Source organism: Andrena cerasifolii, chromosome 1 (genome assembly GCF_050908995.1).
Source record: "Andrena cerasifolii isolate SP2316 chromosome 1, iyAndCera1_principal, whole genome shotgun sequence".
In the NCBI taxonomy this organism is placed as follows: Eukaryota; Metazoa; Arthropoda; class Insecta; order Hymenoptera; family Andrenidae; genus Andrena; species Andrena cerasifolii.
Window position 1 is genome coordinate 27,916,249 of NC_135118.1, and position 21,368 is coordinate 27,937,616.

At 48.8% G+C, this 21,368-nt stretch overlaps 1 protein-coding gene across 6 annotated transcripts in view; it reads left to right on the top strand.

The window, feature by feature from the left end:
• Nucleotides 1-21,368, top strand: part of Shrm (shroom) — a 183,598-nt gene that overhangs the window by 104,136 nt on the left and 58,094 nt on the right. For 5 of the 6 annotated variants that reach the window (XM_076822179.1, XM_076822188.1, XM_076822153.1 and 2 more), the window contains 6 exons: nucleotides 5,913-6,284; nucleotides 7,439-7,754; nucleotides 8,931-9,191; nucleotides 9,479-9,633; nucleotides 9,839-10,702; nucleotides 10,796-12,508. In XM_076822179.1, coding sequence (XP_076678294.1) covers nucleotides 5,947-6,284; nucleotides 7,439-7,754; nucleotides 8,931-9,191; nucleotides 9,479-9,633; nucleotides 9,839-10,702; nucleotides 10,796-12,508 — 3,647 coding nt within the window. In that variant the 5' untranslated portion in view covers nucleotides 5,913-5,946. The remainder of the gene's footprint in view (nucleotides 1-5,912; nucleotides 6,285-7,438; nucleotides 7,755-8,930; nucleotides 9,192-9,478; nucleotides 9,634-9,838; nucleotides 10,703-10,795; nucleotides 12,509-21,368) is intronic. The other variant, XM_076822161.1, reaches the window with a different exon arrangement.

Consider the following 21,368-nt stretch of genomic DNA (forward strand, 5'->3'; position numbering starts at 1 on the left):
ACGGGGTACCTGTGTGTGTGTGTGTGTGCTGCTCGTTTTCGTCGGGCCTCGCAACGATCTGATAATTTAGGCTTGCCTCGCGTGCACGCGCGGCTTGTTTTGTTCCGCGTCCCGTTTCGTTTCGTTTCCTTCGCCCGCGATGAGTTTATTAGCGCTAACCCTCGCTGTATTCTGGTTTATCGAGCATGTTTCCACTTTCTGCCGCTGGTTTTCAGTGTGCGACGCGGTTGGAAAGTTTCGCGTCGCGTGAGAGAGCGTTAGGGGGATCTCAAGACGGGTGTTCAAGTGTAAGAAGATTTCAGAATTAATCGATACGTTAACTTTTAGCCAAAATGTATTCTTAATTTGAAATTAATCGTGTTCTTCAGGCTTCGTAAATTACCCCGTGTAGGTATTCAGATTTGGAGAACACCTTTCTGACGATCTGTGGAGGTTCTTTTACAGTGTAGCACACGCCTTCCCAAGTAGGGGAAATGCACTCCTGAAACAGATGTTTCGGTTCTCCCTCCACCGGTGCGCCTTCAGCTAAGGTGGGACGACTCCTACAACCCTCTCTCGGAGGAGATAGTAACGTCGCTGGGAAGCGTGTTGGGCGCTTTAGGGCGAAAGTACCAAATGTGTCAAATTTTTATAGGAAATTTCATAATTTCATAGCTTAAAAATAGTAGGAAAAATTTTAAACTAGTTTAAATTTTAATTTAACAATCTATGTAATACATTTTTTGTAATTCTTTTTACGTCACTTTGAAATGCTAGTTTAAATTTTAATTTAACAATGTATGTAATACATTTTTTGTAATTCTTTTTACGTCATTTTGAAATGCTAGTTTAAATTTTAATTTTTCTTACTATTTTTAAGTCATTATGAAATTTCCTATAAAAATTTGACACATTTACTGACGTTACTGTCTCCTCGAAGAGAGGGTTGTAGGATTCGTCCCACCTTAGCTGAAGGCGCACCGGTGGAGGGAGAACCGAAACATCTGTTTTAGGAGTGCATTTCCCCTACTTGGGAAGGCCTGGTGTAGCGGAACGATGAAAACAGTGTCCAGGATCGTGTTCGCGAAAAGGTCGGTCCGGGAATTGCAGGGTGGTAGCGGGTACTTCCCTGATGTTAAAAAATTGTCGATCATTACCGACGCGGCAACAATGCTGGCGGGAAGAAAAATAATCACGTGCGACGTATTAGCACGGCATCGAGCGAGGAATAACCGCGCGCAGAGCGAAGGGATTACAAGGTGCGCGGGCATTTTCGATGGTTCCAACGTCGGAAATTACACGTTACGACCGAGATTTACTTACATAATGTAAAGTGCACACGACCTAAAGACACGCACCGAAGAAGCACGGTCCTCATTACTTCCTACCTAAAGCGTTCTCCATTTTAGAAACCCGCTGAGATTCAGTTACAAACTAAACGTAAGATTTACCAAATCTCACGACCAACCGGCACAAAGTTACGATATCAACGCATCCCATTGAACATTTCCTCTACAAAGTGTACCCAGATTTAAATACTCTGAAGCGACTTCGATAATAAATCATCGGTATGCTATTTTCCCTTCACGTGACGTGGATTGAAAACTGTAATAACGAAGCGATATTTGCCAAGAGATAAAGTCAACTTCATCCTGTACATAAAAAAGCAGGCTATCCTTTTTCATGGCTTTCAAAGGATCATCGATCCCATTAGCCTTATCTTTCTAATTCTCCTAATTCGAGTCGTCGTCTCGTTGCGAGTGTTGACGGTTCCGACAGGGGAAATTACACGTTCCGCTGGAGGGTTGCGTGCGCGCGCGGAGAGGGTTCAGGTAGGATGCGATTACCGCTACTGTTATTAAATTATTACTAAGAAGCACCGTGCTGGAGCGGCGGGCATTTTGTTGTCGGTCGTAATACAACTCTCGCGCCCATGCGGAGGAACCGCCGCGGATAATTAGCCTCGTTCCAAGGGGCGATTTACGTGAGAAGAATGATCCGCGACTGCACGCAGTCCATTGATACGTAAATGGACCGGCTTGGTCCACAATTCACTCGAGAGGGGCAGAGGAAGGATACCGCTGTGGCTCCTGTGCAGGGGAATCGTCGGAACGACGGAATTCCTCGGGTATTACAAACCACCGGGTATTTCAGTCCTCGGAGGATCGTAAGTCTGTCCCGCGTGTCTATTCAGCCTCGTTCTTATTATGCAAAACTACGGCGCCGACACGCCCACTATAACGAATCCAATTTAACGCACGCTAAAGATCGTGAGTTCCTAGCGTATGCTGGCCCGATAGCGTGCTTTTATATTCAATTTACTAGTCGGGAAAGCGACTGCACCGATGCGAGAGGTTTATGCTCGCCTCTGCGTCAAATTCGAGGGTTGTCTTCGACCGGAGCTCCAGCTTATTAAGTATCCTTATCTTATTACGACGTGTCAACGTGCACTGGGCGTATTTACTACCCCTGCGCTTATTCATTAGCCTAACCAGAGAGTAGGCTCTCGAAGCCGTTGTTTATTACCTATAGTAGGTACCTACGGTCTGTATGTCAACCGCGGAGCTCCGAACGCTGCCAGTGCATACTTTCCCTCATTACAAAATCATACGCTTACACTTAGCAGCGATTGAACCGGTGGAACGCGTGTACAGTCCGAAGGGAGCCGGGATTAGGACGCTTCGTAATGGTCACGTGTATGTTTCTCGCAACGGAGGATCACTCGCTCGCTTCTCCGTACAACGTCGCGGGGAAAAATTGCTGGGTGTACTATTACCCGGCCGAAAGAAGATCCCCAAGAGGCGGGCTCGAGCATTACAGTCCGTCGCTATGACGATTGATCGAATCACCTATTTGGGCACATTTTTAAAGACGCGGCACACGTATTTTGGTTATTGGCTGAAGTAGGCACATACATTGTCGCACCGCGCGACGAAGAGAGCGAACAAAACACATCGAGATCGGGTGGAATAGAGCGATCTGACCGACGAGCGCCAAAGCAATAGCGTAGGCATCTCAGACGGTTAACCATTAATATATAATAACATAAAAATTTCCTTATTTTTCACAATATATTCAGGAAAGTATTATCATTGGTTTGGTTAGATTTTTCTGATTAAAATAAACCCAAACGCAATGTCGCACAGATTGTTTGAAAAATAAGGAAATTTTTATGTTATTATATATTAATGGTTAACCGTCTGAGATGCCTACGCTATTGCTTTGACGCTCGTCGGTCAGATCGCTCTATTCCACTCGATCTCGATGGGTTTTGTTCGCTCTCTTCGTCGCGCGGTGCGACAATGTATGTGCCTACTTCAGCCAATAACCAAAATACGTGTGCCGCGTCATTAAAAGTGTGCCCAAATAGATGATTCGACCAATCGTCATAGCGGCGGACTGTATCGCCCGAGCCCGCCTCTTGGGGATCTTCTTTCGGCCGGGTAATAGTACCTACTGTCAGCTTCGTGGGCTCGCTGCAAGCTCTGAACTTGCAGATGCACGGTTGCATATGCGCATACACATAAATATACATCGTCACGAGGAAGGTTTCGCCGGGCTATGAGACAGCGCCGAGGATCTTCTCCCGAGGCAGCCACGTGAATGCCTCATCTCCCTTTCACGTTTTCATTCGCAGCCCGTGTTGCTGTCGGAGTCGGGATCGACGGGAACCGGTGGCCATAGAAACCCTCCCTCCCGGGCGAAGACACGGCGGAAGGATCGCGGCCCGATGCCTTCTGCTGTGTTGTCATCGATCTTGATCGTCCGGGGCGTAACGACGCCCGATTGTGCTCGAACACGATTGGGCCTGAATAAACGCGGAAGAATCTAGGACGGGCTATCGGTATCTCAGCGATCGCAGGATGTGTCGTGATAACTCGATGATATACGGCCGATTGTTCGTCGAATCGCGAGTCCACGGGGGCATTCGAGTGACCCACATCTCCGCCGCCCGAATGACGGTCAATATGACGCCTTACCGTTCCGTTTCAATGATAACGTTCCAGAAAAATCGTATATGAGTGACAGTACTGACAGTTCTCTTTGAACGACAAATGAAAGCAATTTGCTCTCGCGGGGCTTTGGGGCACAGGAATGGGAAGGTGTAACTCATCTTTTCTGACAGAAAGTATGCAGAATCTAGGTGATACCAGACTCAACAGTTTAATCATCTCTAAACTTCTTCGTAACACTTAAAGAAACTAGGTAGCTTGCGGTATGATCAAAATTCATTCATCTTGGATGGTCTTGATTTTTGACTTTTGTCCCGCTAGACGATCAATACCGACTACTGTGGGACGTTCAGATTGACTTGAAAAAATTACAGGATGTATAAAACATGTGTCATTTCCCGCCAAACCTCTGATATGGTACAAATTCGAGATTTTTCTAAAAAGAAAATTAAAAAGTTGCGGCTGTTTAGCAGCGCACAAACGCGATCAAATTTTTCTTGAAATAATCGTCGTTTTCGGCCACCTATTTAATATTTTTTTCAAATCTGTAATAAAGTCACTAATAACTTTGTCAGTATATGTTGAAAATAAATTTAGGCTTGACAATGTGAAATTATTAATGACGAATCTGTGAGACTCCACGTCACCGTATGTGTCACAAAGTGGGACGCCCCCGGTTAAGGGTTAACAAATCTTTAAATTCAGATTACCCACTGGAACCTGCACAGCCTTCCCATTAATTGACATGATTTGCACGAATATTGATAGTAGGTAAGAGAGATTTCACCGATAAAATCGATGCCCACCCGCAGGACATCGATTCTCGTTAGCAAGGTGTCCAGGAGACACACCCTCTCCCTCCTCGCAAGTCATTATACTCGTACATAATTCGGGAACGAGATTATCAGCGGCGTCGATCTCCGCGATAAGCGGCGGCTGTTAGCGCGACTCATTACACCTGGATCGCTCCTCTAAACGCGGCTAAGAGGTTAAACAAGCGTCGGTGAGAGGTTTCCTCGGATTTTATCGCGTCTTAGGACACGCCTTAGCGCTCGATTCCACGAGCTCCTCGCGCCTACTCCCGGACAATGTACTTTTCCCCGCGAACAAATTGATTAGTATAATGCCGGTCGTAAAGGCGTGCGCTCGCACGCGATCGCTCGCATCGTTCGCGGGAGATCAGCCAGATCTCGAGGGATCTCGGCACACCGACTCGCGTGCTCCGGGTGAAAGCAACAGCCGAGGCGCAATCTCGCGAGCGCGTAGCGCCGCTCGATCAGCCGCGATACTTTTCGTGGAAGAAGCACGGGCCAACGCGGATCGCTTCGCCCCACAAGCCATCCCGACTAATGATTTTAATTTATACAAAACCGCCGCGCGCTACATGGCATTAAACCCCGTCGGATCGGTATCTTAATTAACCTTTAGCTCGATCAATTAAAACGAGCCGTTCGATTAATCTCCGCGGCTGGAAAAACGAGCGCGCACGATTCCGCGGGCATATCGATAGATTATTCCCGGGAACACGATGCTCGCCTAACGATCGTCGAATTTAATGGCCCCAGGTAACGCTAATCTATCGAGAGCCGCCGTGTTAGGCTAAAAGCGGATGACGCGCACTTTTACCGAGAGATGATGTCAGCTGAACGCGGCTGACGTAACGGAGATAGATCGCGACGATGGGAGAGTGCGCGTGCAGCGGAAAAACTTGTCGGCGTCTCGAGAATCCACGGGGGATTTCGTGCGGTAATTAACGTGCTAATGAAATGGGAGGGACAGGGAAATGTGCTTGCTAATGCAAATTGCTGTGTGAATCTGTCGATGACCTGGACGACTCAATTGCCAGGGCAGCCGCGTGGAAAACAGAATATCCGGCCACGGTGGTCGAACTTGGCCAGCTTCTTTTCGCCGCGCAATCGCTGACTCACGGACGGTGAGAAACGTCGAAGCTAATCAAGCCGTTTTTGCTCGATTTCGCAGGTGTATCCCGGATGGCGGGGACGTTGGTTACACGATGACGGAACTGCAACCGTCGCCGCCAGGATATCGAGTCCAGGATGAGGCCCCGGGCCCACCTTCCTGTCCTCCGGGCCCCTACAAGTACGCGAGTCACGGCCACGGCAGCGAGCCTACCAATTTCAAGAGCGCCTCGTCGTATACTCAGGAAGGCTATGGCCTTAAGCAGAGTCCGTCTCGGACGGTGCCTCCTAACGAGTACTATCGCCGCAGAAACGACGGCAGGAGGTCCGCGGAGAACGAGCACGAGGCTGGCAGCGCGGCCAAGAAAGCCACGGTTGCCGGTTACAACGAGAGTCACAAGAAGAATACTGCTGGCTATAAGAACGACAGCGGGTACGCAACCTCCAATCCACTTTTTCAACATACAATTCGTCTTACCATCCCGCGTTCCACTCGGTCGTCCCGGAAAAATGGAAGCTTCTAGCGTAGGATTGTTCTCTGGAAAACTTAGTCGTCGAGTCTCTCTCCTCACCTTCAGGGGTTTGACAGATAAATAAATTCACAGGATCTGGGCGGAGTCAGTGTTTTCACCAGTTACGTAACAAGTGTTTCAACCAGAAATAGACAAAAGTTTTATTCAAATAAAATTTCGAATATCGAATAAAAGTTGAAAAATTATTACTTTACTTATAATAAGTAAAATACTTTTTTTTAACTTTTATTCGTTACTCGAAATTTTATTTAAATAAAAATTTTGCCCATCCCTGGTTTCATCCGACTCGGAGCTAGTTGAAGATTCAACCCCTACTTCGCAGTAACGAATCGTTTGTTCGATTAATGACAGATTTTCGTGGTTAGCGTGAATTCGCTAAGATCGAGAAGCATTTTTGTTTTAAGAAAGACAACAGATGTACCGTTCGCTCGGCCAATTAGTGGTAGGTACTCTGTATTAGTACCGACACACTTAGATTCCGGCGATAGACCGAACGCGGCGTCTCGCTGTGTCGGCTGATCGTTACGAACGCGGTGGCCAGGATCGACGTTGCAATTATAGCCCGATTACACCGCGTTTCCAGTTACGTTGAACTTGTTGACTATTCCATAAACTATGCGGCAGCGGCGCATCCTGGATAATAAAGTGGTTCAATGACATCGCGCGAGAGAAAGAGAGAGCCACCGAGGGCTACCGGGATTACCGACGTTTTCGCGAGTGATTCATCGCGTGGCGAGCGCTAATAATCGCCGCGGTTCGCTCGCGTTCTCGCGTGTAATTGCTCCTACACGGCGGGACAGGCAACGTTTCCGAGAAAGATCGCTGGGAAAGATGACGGTGGACAGCGTGTGCCGTTAATCGGTTAACTTGGCGCTATGCTTCATGTGGTCCTCAGACTTTAAAATAGTACAAGTGGTACCTTTGATTCTTCCCTAAACGAAAGTGGCAAAGGTACCTGTTTAAGAATTCCACACTCGTCACTGAATCGCGCTCCATTTTATTGCCATCGAGTTCAGTGCAGCCGATTAAAGGACGCATTCCCCTGTTTGCGCAGGTACAGCGAGAGCCTCGGATTCGACAGCTACACGTTGCCCCTCAGCGAGAGAGACGAAGCCTCGCCACCGCCAACGCCGCCGGTCAGAGATGCGTCCAGCCTCAAAGGCGTCTGCTATGGGCCAGGCCACGAGAAGTACCCTTCGTGGCCGAGCGCGCCAGAGCGGCATCCCGACGAGGACGTTCACAGTTCAGGCCACAGCGGCGGATCCCATCGTTCCAAGTCCTGGACCGATCACACCAATTATCCGAAGGAGAAGCCTGCCCAGTACACCAGACCGCACACGAAGAGGCCCAATCCCACGTTCACGCAGCAGGTGATATATCTTTCGCTCCTATGCTCCCTGTGATCTTCTGTGCTGACTAAAATTGTAAACGTAGAACGTAGACGCTCCAGGAGAATCCCTGGCAATTTTTGTCAACTGATGTTCCGCACCTGAGGAATATAAAAGCTGCTGCAGACAATTTTTCCCTTAGCAAACGCATAAGAAAACGCCAACTACGCAGGGGTGATGCTGTGTACTCGTTACTACGCTTTAAAATATGTACCAACGATATTACGCGGCACATAAATCTGCTCTCCCCGTTAAAGGGCTTAACAGACGTACCGTAATTCGTCCAGCACGTAGACACGTCGGCGTGGCGAGCATTCCCTTACGTGTCGCGGCAGTTACGAAATTGAAAACTCATTTGCAAGAAGGCGAAGCACTCTGGACGGTGTTAACGAGTCACGAGCGAGCGGAGGAGAGCTTATCTGCGCCGTTTTCAGCGGGCCCAGTAATCGCCGAGGAAGTTTCACGACGACGATGTCCGCGGCTGGCAGCGAGCGGAGCGGCCGAAGGGAGCTTAATTGGTCGAACGTGTCGCGTTAAGCATCGGGAACAGCGTAGGTCAGAGCCTTGGTAAATCGTGCTACGCCCTGAAACGACACACACACACACACACACAATTAATCTCCCACACCCGCACCCTCCTTTCTCTCGGTGACATAATCGTCGACGTGGCCACTTCCTCAAAAGTAGGCCAGCAATTTCGCGTTCGAGGCGTTCCTGCTCGGGGTCGACCCGTGTTTCCCTTGCTTCTCCTTCCGCCGTGTAACGCGAATTCCGCTCCCTCCAAGCTAGAAGAACACTGGGAGCCGACGTTAGCGCGCCCAGCAATTCATTCGACTTTCCTTTTGCTCAATTTAGGACTTCCTTATTAGCTGGACGTGCTTTTTGCCAGCCTCCGCAATTAGCTCGTTGGCTTTGAGGGTTTATTTTAAACTGGAGCGCGCGATGCTGGTAGGCTCGATAGGATGGGAGGTTCGGAAGGGAGAGAGAAGGAGCAAGCGAGATTTAAGTTGAATTGCGTATCGCAGTTAAAGTAAACGTATGTACGGACAGACTTGCCGCGATTACGCAACGAATTACGCGGCGTGCGCGGGGCGATAGATACCAGGGAACAGTTACCTGGAATGGCTCTCAGAAAGAACAACGATTTTCGCGTTGCAGCTGAAGACTGTGATGGAACGCTGCGAGAAGATCCCGGCGGAGACTTTCGAGTCGCGCAATAGGAGCAGCGTGGAAGAGGAGCCGAGGCTGTGGCCCCGCGTGGATCGCGAGGGCAAACCTCTGGGGGATGCGGAATACGTGGTGCCGTCGCCACCTGAACGGGAACAGCAGACCGCTCAGACTCTCAGCCATGCCGATCTGGAGGCCTACGTTAGGAGCTATCAGGACCCCCAAGTGTCCCAGGTGACGTCTAGTTATTCAGTCAGTGTCGGTTCCTTCCTTGACAACTATACTGGGCGCAAATTGAATTATGTCACCGATAACTTCCTCTTTTCTCCGTTCTTAACTACCTTGACGCGAGCAGTGGGGTACAGAGTACGCGAAGTATACGTGTAGAGAAAGGATAAGGGATAGCGAGGCAGACTACTCATTTATAGGATTTATTGCTCAGTGATCTTCAGTAGCAAATGGAATTTGCGCCGAGTATAGTTACCCAACCACCCGTTTAACTGGCAGGTCCGTTTGACGTTATAATTGGACTCTTTCAGGTGGACATATACCGAGAGGCGACCCTGACGCAAGCAGGACTTGAGGAATACACGAGGGTGCAGCATTCTCAGCAGGCCAGCTACGCACAATCCGAGGGCTACCACAGCTACGTCTCCAGCGTGGACTCCACGACGAACACCCCGTTCCTCGACAGGTAATCAATCAACAGTCTGTATCCAATTTGTTTCTAACTGTACCGTTTAAATCGTAATATCGAACGGATTCTATTGAAAAAATAGTTAGACGCAATCTCTGGGCATGCCCCCTTCTGAACGCCTTGTAAAACGAAAGAATATCTCCCAGCGCATCCCGACCCTGTTACTCTAAAAGAACGTTCACATATATAATTGTGATTTCAGGTTGAGAAGAGACAGCGAGGCTGCGGCGCAGAGGCCAGCTCCGACCTGGGAGGATACTTCCAGGGAGGGCAGAGACAGCGTGGTGACCACGTCCAGCGGAAGTGCATCCAGCAGCGAAACCCTCAAGTGGCATGGTTCGATGTCGGATGTCAGCGTGTCCAGCGGGCTAGCAGCGCGGCCTGGTGCATCTGACCGATGGCATCACGGCTCGATGTCGGACGTTAGCAGCGTGAACGGTGGGATCCTGACGCAGAAGTCCAGCAACGGCTGCCACGACAAGTGGCAGGGTTCTTTGAGCGACGTGAGCAGCGCGGGCTTGTCGCCGACCACGAAGGGCAGGCGCAGCGAGAAATGGCCAGACAAGTGGCAAGCATCGATGAACGATCGTAACAAACAGAGCCAGAGCAGATCCAGCTTGCCAACCGTGATCAGCCATTGCAACTCGTCGACCAACGTGGCCGATGTGTCGACGGTGCGGGAGAGCAAGTGGCAGGAATCGAACATCGACGAGGAGTCTCTGACGGACAAGTCGCAGACGAGCTCTCAGTGGGAGAATTCGGTGAGAATCGAGGCTGACAAGTATGGGTCCCTGACGCAGCCGATGCCCCAGAGCCCGATACGCCAGATGGGTCCGTCGAGCCCTCAGAGTCCTGAAAGTTGGAACCCACTTCATGGATCGATGTCAGACGTCAGCCAGGTAAATGGTCTTTCATGTAGCAAACAGCTGATTGCTCACAGTGCCAGAGTGCAGACACCGCAGAAGCATCACTCCGAGAGCGTGCTGTATCTAGATCGCGAGCGGAACAAGCGAAAGCTGTACCCTGTCAGCACCACGCAGCCTCAGGAATCTACGCAGTCCTCGAGGTACCAGCATTTCCATGAATTTACACCTTGCTTCCATCGTGTATTGAATCTTTATTACGTTTATATAACGTTGAATTTGTATGTTTCCTCCAGAATGGCCTCAACTTTGGCGCAGCCGCCGCAGATGTCAGTAGCAGAGCGCATAAACGAGCTAGAGAAGCAGCAGCAACAGCAGATGCGTTACACGTACTTGGACCCAGAGAAACGACACAGGGTCTCCGACCCGACATTGAAGGCAATACAGAAAAAGGCTCTACTGTCCTTTTACGAGAGGCACCACCAAGCTTCCTGGCGGTCCGAACCACAGCTAGCCCAAGGGACCGCTCCTACGCCTCAGAGTCCACCACCACAGCCACCACCTCGACCCAGACCTCCGTCGTCGAGACGAGCCAGCTCTGCTTCCGACTATGCCAGCGGTACTTGGCGAGAGAACGGTACCAGGAGTCAGGGTAACGGGGACCTACCGAGTCCCAAGCATCAGCACAGTAACAGCTGCGGTAGCCTCTCCACGGATTTACTGGGTCCTGTGATCGTTGGCCCAGCCATATCGATCGACGACTGGGTACCAGAGAGGCCGCCCAAGAAACCACACCTGAGGAACGTGTACAACGATCGCGTGCCTAGCCCTGACTTGCCTCCTCCTTCGCCGCCAACGGTCACAGAGAACGAGGTCCACGATTGCGACGATCCACTGCCACCACCTCCGCCTGAGTTAAGCGACGATTCCTTCACGGAGAATCAACGCAAGCCCAACAACAGCGTTCACCATCAGCCAGAGGAGACGAAAAGTCGCGAGAGATCTTGCGACAGACACAAGCTGGAGAGACACTCGGTGAGGAGATCTAAGCACGCCGCTAAGAGGGAGCACGAGAAATCGTCTGGCAAGTCCTCGCCGAATTCCTCGACGATAACTGTGTCCCAGGACCAGGATCAGCACCAATTCGTGAGAGCCACCGTAGCGCTCAAACATGCGGAGTCAGAGATGGTTCTGGAGAACGGTGTCTCCGCTGGATTCGCCACACACCGATTGGTAGCTACTGGACGATCCAGCCTGAGATACCCGTCCACCCAGAAGCTGATGGTGAACGGCAGAGTCACCCCGTCGAGAAGAATATCCGACGAACGACCTTTCTCTAACAGACCCCCAGCGCAGCTGCCTGATCTCATATCCCAGCGTTACAGCGACTCTGGCAACCAGAAGCCAGCTCCTCAGGTGCCCGTGGAGCCGAGGATCATCCGGCAAGAGTCCATGAGAGTGGACGGGAGCAGGCTCGACGTCTCTAGCTTGCTCAGAAACGACTCCATTCAGAGGCTAGAGTCCTCCGGTCAGAGGCCACAGCCCCAAGTGCCCAAGAGCGTTGACAAAAGTGCCTCGAACGGTCAGTCGAACCAGTCAGCTAGACCGAACTACTTGCCCGCCTCGGAGAGCTCGAAGGCCACTTCCAAGTATCTAGAAAGCGGGAGTCATAGCTTTTCAATCGGCAGTCCTGTGAAGACCGGCTACGAGGCCAGCTCGAAGATGTTTCCCTCGGAATCGAGTCCCCAGAAGTACCACGAACCCCCGAAATACGTGCCGAACCATCACCAGCGTCACGGAGACGCAACGCAGAGGAACTACTACGCCCTGCCGCCGAAGTACATCGACGCGCCGAAGCAGAAGCCTCAACCTCAGTGCCCCACGGACAGATTCGCTGGCCCTGGCTCGCCCAGCTCTCCTCCACCGCCTCTCGCGCCGCGGCAGAACACTCCCGGCAGGAAGTCGCTGCCGCCACCGCCCCGACCTGCTCCTCCACACACGCACCAGGGGTAAGTCCGATGATTTTCAAACGAATATCGCCCGTTCCGTCACGCTCGTTACATTATTCCTCGCGACGTTTATTTCGCACGGTCACGATACGGCGGCCTATTAAAAACCGCCCGCTTGGCTCCCTTTCCGTCAAAGGTACCGCGCGAACCTTTACGAGACGGCGGTTTTCGCGTGGCGTTTCGCAATCGCGCGAAATCTCCCCGGTAGTTTGTTTTACGGTCGCCGATTAGAGGCTCCGAGACGGTTGTCGCTGAAAGGCAGCCGGTATGCGATCTTCGAGCAGTTTCAGCCACGGAACGCACACGGCCCTGTAATTGCGATGTGACTGAATGGTAAATGGCCGTAGCGGCGTACCCGCTGCGAGATGTCCTGTCGTACGTTTCGCTTATCACGCGATCGATCGGCAGGATTAGAAGGTAATTGTGGGTGGATGGAACATAGTTAGGTACTTAAAGCCCACTGAAATGGTAAGCGAAGCGATGTCCCCGAGATACAGCCGGCTGTGAAGTTTTCGACACTCGTTACGGGGTCCAAAGCGTCTGTTCGCTTTGGTGCGCTTACGCGTTTAATGTATCGGTATCGAGGAATTATGCAGAAGGCGAACGTTATCGTCCCCACCCCCTGCTGCTTTTACAACCTGGCTGAATACACCTGTACCGTCGACAGGATGATTATTGATGACTCGGGGAGATCGATACATCGGAGGAGAAATTAGCGTGCCTTCGCCAAAACTATCAGGTGCTCTGTAAACGCGTCACTTTGAAAGAGAAGGAAAACAGGAAATATCGGCTTAGCTTGATAAAGTACGTTGTAGGGATATCGAAGAGATATACGACATACATGCGTGGTTTTAATCTGATTAACATGCTTCTCGGCATGAATTAAAAATAGTAAACTGTCCCGGACTCCAGCTGGGAGTATGGATGATCCACCAATCCCCTGATCCAAGACTATGGAATCGTTGCCTGTCGGAACATTGAATCAGAACTACAGACAGATTATCGAGGTATAACACCGAACGAGGCTCGATGTTCGTTTTTGCTCTGGTTTAAGACCGTAAACCTCGTAAATCCCTGGGGATCGGGGGAACGAGCACCGATGCCGATAGTTCGTCGAACTCGAGGGGTCGTTAATTATTTTCTGGTTCGCTTGTCTCGACCGAATCCCATGCATTACCATGAGATTATCATTGCAAATCTAACGGTGACCATTACCGCACTGATTTACGAGCGTGTGACTTTCCCTGAATCGCGTCCAGCGAGAGTCTTAAATGACATCGTCGTCGCGATAAGAGATAGTACCCCGGAAGGAACGTTTATCATCACCGTGTAAATTAAATCGCACTAAACCCCACATTAAACTTTAAACTAAACACACGAAATCTTCATTTCATTCTGTCTCTGATTCGGTTCCAGTTCATCAAGATGTAAAAGCTTGCAGTTAATAATAATAATAATAATAATAATAATAATAATAATAATAATAATAATAATAATAATAATGATAATAATGATAATAATGATAATAACGATAATAATAATAATAATAATAGTAATAATAATAATAATAATAATAATAATAATAATAATAATAATAATAATAATAATAGTAATAATAATAATACGTCTTTCTTACATTTCCATCTGCATACAATTAACGAAAATAAAATTTGAAGGTTTTTAATTTTCACATTAAAGTTTCAAAATAAACTCCCCAGGGTGCCGATATGTATTCCGCAAATCTGAGATTCAATAATGCAAGAATTTAGCTGTATCGCAGAAAAGCACTCTGTGCAGACGAGAAATATCCTCGATTCAAAAGCAGAGTAAAGAATTGCTACGCCTCTTCACCGGTCCGTGGTTTTTCGGATCACGAGACGTTCTCCCCCAATCGCAAGGAATCAGATATCTGAGCGGGAGGGTTCGTCGACGCCAGCCAGCTCATAAAGAAATTACCGATGGATTAATAATAATTGCACGGCCGCGAGAATTCGCTGGCCGGCTCTCCCGACGAGGATACAGGATGTAGGCTCGATCTCACGGCGCGATAAGTCTTTTCACCTTTCTTTTGTTTCGTTCTCGCTCTGATTGGGTGGACAGCTGGCTTCTGTGACGGTCGAGCGGTCGTCGGACGAGGCTCCGACCTCGCGACACGGTTCGGGGAGCAAACGTTCGGCTTGGCTTCGACCTTCGACAGGAAGAGGCGAGACAGGAGAGATCTCCGGAGGAATCGCATGGAACCGTTTGCTGCCGATTCTCTCTGCTCGTGTCCCCTTTGCTCCTCGCCTTCTAGCTGGTTCGGGGCATTCAAGCCCGCGGAGGCTTAACCTTTCGGGTAAACCGAGCCACGAGGTAGAAATGTCAGAAAAAAGGTTACCGCGTGGCACCAGGGGCGTGTTAGCCTGTGCTTCGGCCGCTCGATTATGTTCACCGTGCCCCGTTCCTGCACGACGCTCAACAGTTGAACGCGTGAGAATTCGTCGGCTATTATATTGGGACCGTTCAACAACACCTCAACGAGACCGTTTATCGCAGTAGCATTGTAAAATTACGTTCATTAGGGTCCACATTAGGGATTGCATTTTCTGCTACCTCTTCTCTCGATATCATCCGTGGCATGAAAGCTTGATCCTTTCAACGTGTAGCAGAGGGTATGGTGAAGATAGATCAAGAATGCGAGGCATGGTTTGTTAAAAATTGTAGCGTTATTTAAAGCGAGGTCCCATGTCCTCTTGCCAGACCCAACCCCGGAATTCAATTGGGTCTAGTTATGCAGAAAAAATTAGTTAAACGTATATCTTTATTTTGCAAAAAATTACCAACCCATAGAACAACTCTTACATTATACAATTATTAAAACTACCAAGCCATAGTTCCATTTTAGGCTTAAAAATAAAAGCTACAGAAAATTTAATGTGATATTAATTATACTACTTACTATTAAATAACCTATTAAAAAATATTGCAAAACAATAGCAAGAAATAAAATATACCCAATAGCGATAAAGCTACTTTTCTCTAACAATAAAAATTTTCAAACTAAATTTACTCATTTTCAGTTTTAGGTCATTCAGGGTTGGTAGTTTTCCGGCATAACTAGGCCCAATTGTCAAACCTTGTACGCTCGAATTTCTTTTGACAGATACCCACAGAGAGCGCAGTCAGCGTTAGCGAAGAAATCGCGTGATTTACTTTTCCCCGATAACATCTACGTTCAGCAAGGCGCGCGAAAAATGCGCTGATTCGAATCAGACATCCTATTCGATCGGGGTAATCTAATCGCGGCGATTGCCGACCGATTACTGCTCAGGCTTGTACCTAGCCGAGTGCACAGGAATGCATTTTCACTGGAAATGTCTCTCGGAATACCGTCTGTAATTAAAAATCCCCTAGGAAATTCAAGTAACCTGCGTTTCTGCCACAATCTGCCGTAAACGCGCCTCGAATTTACGCTCGATCCTCGCCGAGAGGAATTACCCGACATCCCGCTGCGCTATCGCTGATTTTCACGAAGCGAGTATTTTCACTTTTCGTCACGTCGAATTTTAATTGGCCCGCGGATCTCCGCCTGCAGCGCCAGTGGTGAAAGCGTGGAAGAACAAACAGTTCTTAATTTCCAAATAAACCAACAGGCTATTGCGTAAGGCTTGTTCCCAAAATATTCCATCGAACTCTCGTAAAAAAGAATATCGCGTAAACACGAGCACGTAAATGCTTCTCTTTCAGGTGAAGGTGTACACAGAGTTCCGCGTGTTTACGAAGTTAAGGCAATTTGTTCGCCACCCACGCTCGATGAGCGAAATTACACGCGTTTCTTGGAAAAAGAGTTGCCTGCAGTGGCTTGGCAACGCGTCGTCGGATCTGGCACGTGATTGACGCGCGCGCCTGATCTCGTTCTAGTCGCGGACTGTTTCGATAAGCAGCGTTTCAGATTCCAAAGGGATAGGGGTAGAAGCGGTGTCCAGCTGATGTCACCGCGATTGCGTCAATCGACCTAGGTCATCCGATCCCACCAGTTCCCTTTGTTTCGTCTTCAACTTCCTACCACTCTTTTCCTTGATCTACAAGCGGGCAGAACTCGTTTCACTCGACGCTGTCACCTGCGACTGTATGGAGGCAAGACCGCGACCTCGGCAGGGTAGCCTGACGACTGCGGCAGGTATCGTTTAACACCGGTTGCCTCTCGTCGTTTCTCGTCCCTCGGCCAAGTCGGATGACACCGCGTAAGGATATAGCTACAGAAGAAAAAGAGGTGCACGGGTGTATCGTATTATCGCGCGATGAACACCCGTAACTCTTCCGATTTCGTTGCAGCGCTGCCTCGGGCATTGTCTGCGTAGCATGAATTAACATGCTTTTCATTCTTCATGACCCAATGATTCTCTGCTGGCGAGCAGATGCAGACGTTCGATAAGGCTCCCTGGGAATCTTGGATTGATTGGATGGGGAATGTTGGGTGATGTTGGTGGATGTTTGGAGCTTGAAGCTTCAGCACTGCTGGCACAGTGTTAACCCTACGGTGCACACGTGGGGCCTGACAGGCCCAAGTGAACACTTCTCATGATGTTGGAAAAGAATCAGGTAAAGATTAGTCGTAGTGCTAAAGGGATATTTGTTCAGTATTTCAGTATTTTATTCAATATTTTTGTTAAAAAAGATTGAGTACAATACATTACGCGCAGTCTAAACATAGTTTTCGCAAAATATCCATGCATTTTTAGATTTGAAAATAGTCTAGATTTTAATTTTAATTTACATACGTGTGCACTGTAGGGTTAAACAAGTGGTGCACGTGTTGTCATGTTATACACTTTTTTTTTGCAATGCTTTTAGTCAGTTTTTATTATCAAAGGTGAAGGTAGATGTCTGATGAGGAGTCTTGGAACTGCTTGAATCTTTTCGTGTTTGAAAGACCTGGTGAAATGGAAACGTACTGGTTGTAATCGATCATTCCTACTGGAAACATTGATTGCTTGTTCATCCAGTTCGTTTGCTTCGCCGATCACACGACGATTGATAAGCTGCTTCGAAACTATGTAAGAATTTTATTTGTTGTCTGAGAAAGGTATCGCTGTAAAAAAATCGCCTGTTTGATCGTGGAAATGATAGATTATCTGTAAAATATGTACAGTTTATCGAGCTTACGATTAGTTGTATTTATCAGTAAACGATCTCGCGAGTGGAAGCATGAAATGTGGTAGCAAATAATTTGAGCGCGATACGTTTTCATCGAGAACAAGGAAAGAGAGAACAGTGCAGATAATCAGTTCGATTAATCTGGACTTTCGAATAAAAAATATTAATTTTCGAATGATAACGCTTTAGTAGGGGAGAGTATTCGAATACTTGGATATTCGAATAGTATTCGAATACTTGGATATTCGAATAGTTTTCGAATACTTAAATATTCGAATAGTATTCGAATACTTAAATATTCGAATATTATTCAAATACTTAAATATTCTAATAGTATTCGAATACTTGGATATTCGAATTGTATTCTCCAAATAATTCAGCAACTGAAGTATTCGAATATTCGAATACCGAAAAATTCGACAAATAGTCCCAGCCCTACACTCAGTACAATAAAAGAGACACTATACATATGTAACTGCGTAAAACAAACGTTTTGGAAATGTTTGTGGAAGAGTGGAGAAGGTGTGTTACTTCCATGGCGCCGTTACGTTTGTCCCCGCTCTCCCCTACACACTGTTTCCTTGATTTATATTCCAGTTTTACGTACTTACACCGTGATTTGCTTCAGCGTGCAGAGAAATCGAATAATCATCTTAATTACCACAATAAAATTAAAATGATATATTCCCACGTGCTCGATCAAACAAAGGAAAGTATTTTAACCTCCAGGAAAAGAGAATAATATATATCCAGCGATTCCTGTTATCTAAACACATAGTCTTCTGACTTTGACAATATTTACTACTTGTTCAAGCGTTCGCACGATTATTCTTAACTCGAGTACATAGATAACTGTGGAGCAACGGCACGGGGCAGCGCACCGCATCTGCTAATTATCAGCGGCAATTAAACCGGGAACGAGATGCGGGGCCATTCGTTTGAAGCAGAAGTACTATCGTCGCTCAGAAACTCGAGCGACGCACAGTGCACTCCTTTGAAGCAGCCTTCTCCAAGGCGTGTGTCGTCCTCCTCCCGTGCGTGGCAAGACTCGTTTGACGACTCGTTAAGAAACCAGGTCAATTGCATGCAATCCCGACTAATTCAGAGTTTAGGAGCGATAGTGGTAATACTAGTAGCGTACGCCTTCATTAACGAGGCGATTAACATCCGACGAGAAGAAAGTGTTTTGCCCCGGTTCCGAATTTCGTAACCACCACCCGAGAGCAATCGACAAATGAGAATTGCCATTTTTTGGCAACGGTGTTACGTACATGGTACACACTTGTGCTGTTTGTGGTTTCACGATGAACACTTGTCGTTTCGATACTAACGAACTGGGAACAAAGAATCCGTTTCGCGTTGAATTAACGTGTGTAAACAGCGATAAACTTTTACGGTGGACAGCTACGCCTACCGCGAGCACGGCTAGTGTTCGATTGATAACTAATTGCAGCTGATGTGTACTTAGTCAGTCGTTAACTGTAACATATGGTACGTTTACTGCGCGACATCGCGAATAAATAAACAAGTAAATATTGAATTGGCCATTTGTACGAAGAGCAGATAAGCTGAGGGAAATTAGCGAATAAGAAGCTCCTCGCGAAGTGCTTACCTATCTTTCAATTCTAAAAATATTAATTATCCTACAAGTAGTACACGCGATGAACAGCTCATTAATTTACAAACTGGTTCGCAGGCCTGTGTTTACAAAGTCTCTTTCGTTTCCCCTTATGAGTTTCATTACACAGGTACTTAAGTAGCTTTACAGACGCAGTTCTGAGGCATCCTCGTATTAAGTGTGCTTTAATTTTCTTCTAAATTGGACACGCTGGTCTCTCTGCTCTGCTCCTCCCACGGTCAATCACGCATACTGCTACTGAATTCGCGCAATTTCCGACCGCGATCGCGTTCATTGCAGACATTTCACAGTACCGTACTACACTGCAGCGTGTCGCAACGAAGTGCATACTTCGCTAGCTCCGACGAGCTTTCTCCCTTCGACTTCGACTTCGTTCCGACTGAAGTGTCGCGATCGGCGGCCACGGGGAAACGCAAGGAGCCGTAAGAACGAAACGGCGCGGGACAGCAATGACAATGACGGCCAAGACAATGGGCAGCGAGTCGAGAGACCTGCCAACACCGGACACGGGCTCACGGGAGCGTCTCGAGGAACGGTATCCGCGCGGCGACACTCTATCTTACGAGTAAATGGTTAAATTGCTCGACATTATTAACCAAGCGATTTACCGTTAGAACGCGTGGCGCAAGGGATCGCCCGACAAAACGCTGGCCGTCCAGCAGCCGTCGCTCTCGGAACGGATCGTTTTTCCTCCGTTCCATCTGGGATCACGGGCTACCTTCCGTCAGCTTCTGGCAGCGTGAAAAGCGACGCCCTTCTGCCGCTCGCACCTGGATAAACACATGTGCCACCTACGCCGTTCTGTCGACGACGCTCTCGTTCCATCGCGCGGACGGTTTCATTCCGACGAGACCAGTCCGGGTTCGCTCGCGTCCCATTTAATTGGCTGCTGCGTCAGATCGATCCACCGTGCTATCTTAAAGATGTTTTGCCTTCTGCGCGCTTTCACCGAGCCGATTTTACTTTTCCTCGCTGATTATTCTTGGAATTATTGTCGGGGGGCTGAGGTTACCGCGAGGAAAGTTTAAGGGTCTGGAAACCTTTCCTTCTTTTCCAGCTGTTCCCCTTCAGCTCCCGTCGAGCAGACCATGTGTAGTTTCTAACGAAGGTTCGCCGTTTTTTCCTGGACACCAGAATCGCCAGACGCGAAAACGACTTGGCTCGCGATCAAGCCTCTGTTCGGCACGTTTTCAAGGGACCCGAGGTATTCTCGTCAGGCACGTGTCCCGCAGCCGACGACTTTATTATTGCTCCGGGTGGTCCCTGGAGCTGGAAACGGCGGTGGAAAAGCAGGCCTCACCTCCGCACGTGCTTCCGGGGCTCGCGGGAGGGTTGTTCCTCGCCACGTGCAACTCGATCCGCGCGAAACTGCCTGGCAATAAAGGCCCCAGCTCGTAAAGCTTCCGCGTGGACCGACGCGGCAGCCGTTCCTCCTACGAGCCGACGTTCCGCGACAACGACCGTCGTAAATAACCGCCTCGAACGCGACGAACTGTCCCCGCGCGGCCAGTCGCGACCCCGCGCGACACCGCCGAGGAAAATCGTTGACCGTTGCTCGCTGGAAAATCGCCCGGGGGTCAGTGACACCGGCCACAGTAACCGCGACTCTTACGCCGGCAGGAAGAGCGCACGCGAAACCGCAGGCTGGCAACCAGCGCAGGGGGATTCTCTTCTACCCTGGACGCGGTCCGTGGTCCGCGATGTGAAACGCTCATGGGGATCTGGCGATCGCGACGAGTGATATAAATAGGACGTGTGCTGCAGACGCGCGTGTTGCCGGAGCTCGCATTCCCAGGGAATAAAGTTTAATCCGAGAATAGCGGGATACATATGCGGAGGGAATGGCTGTACGTCAAACGCTTTCGGGCGAGATGGAGCCGATAGGATTTTCAGGGGCTGCGAGGGGCCCTTGGCATTGTCAGTCCCGATACCTGACACGGGGACATTTGCATCTGGCCTGTCGGAACCTCAACGTCGAATGCCTACTAAAATATTGGCCGTGTTCAGAACCGATAACAATCTGGCAAACAGATGTGTCCATTATAGCCACCTTTTCGAGCAAATCAACCTACCTGCCCTCGAAAT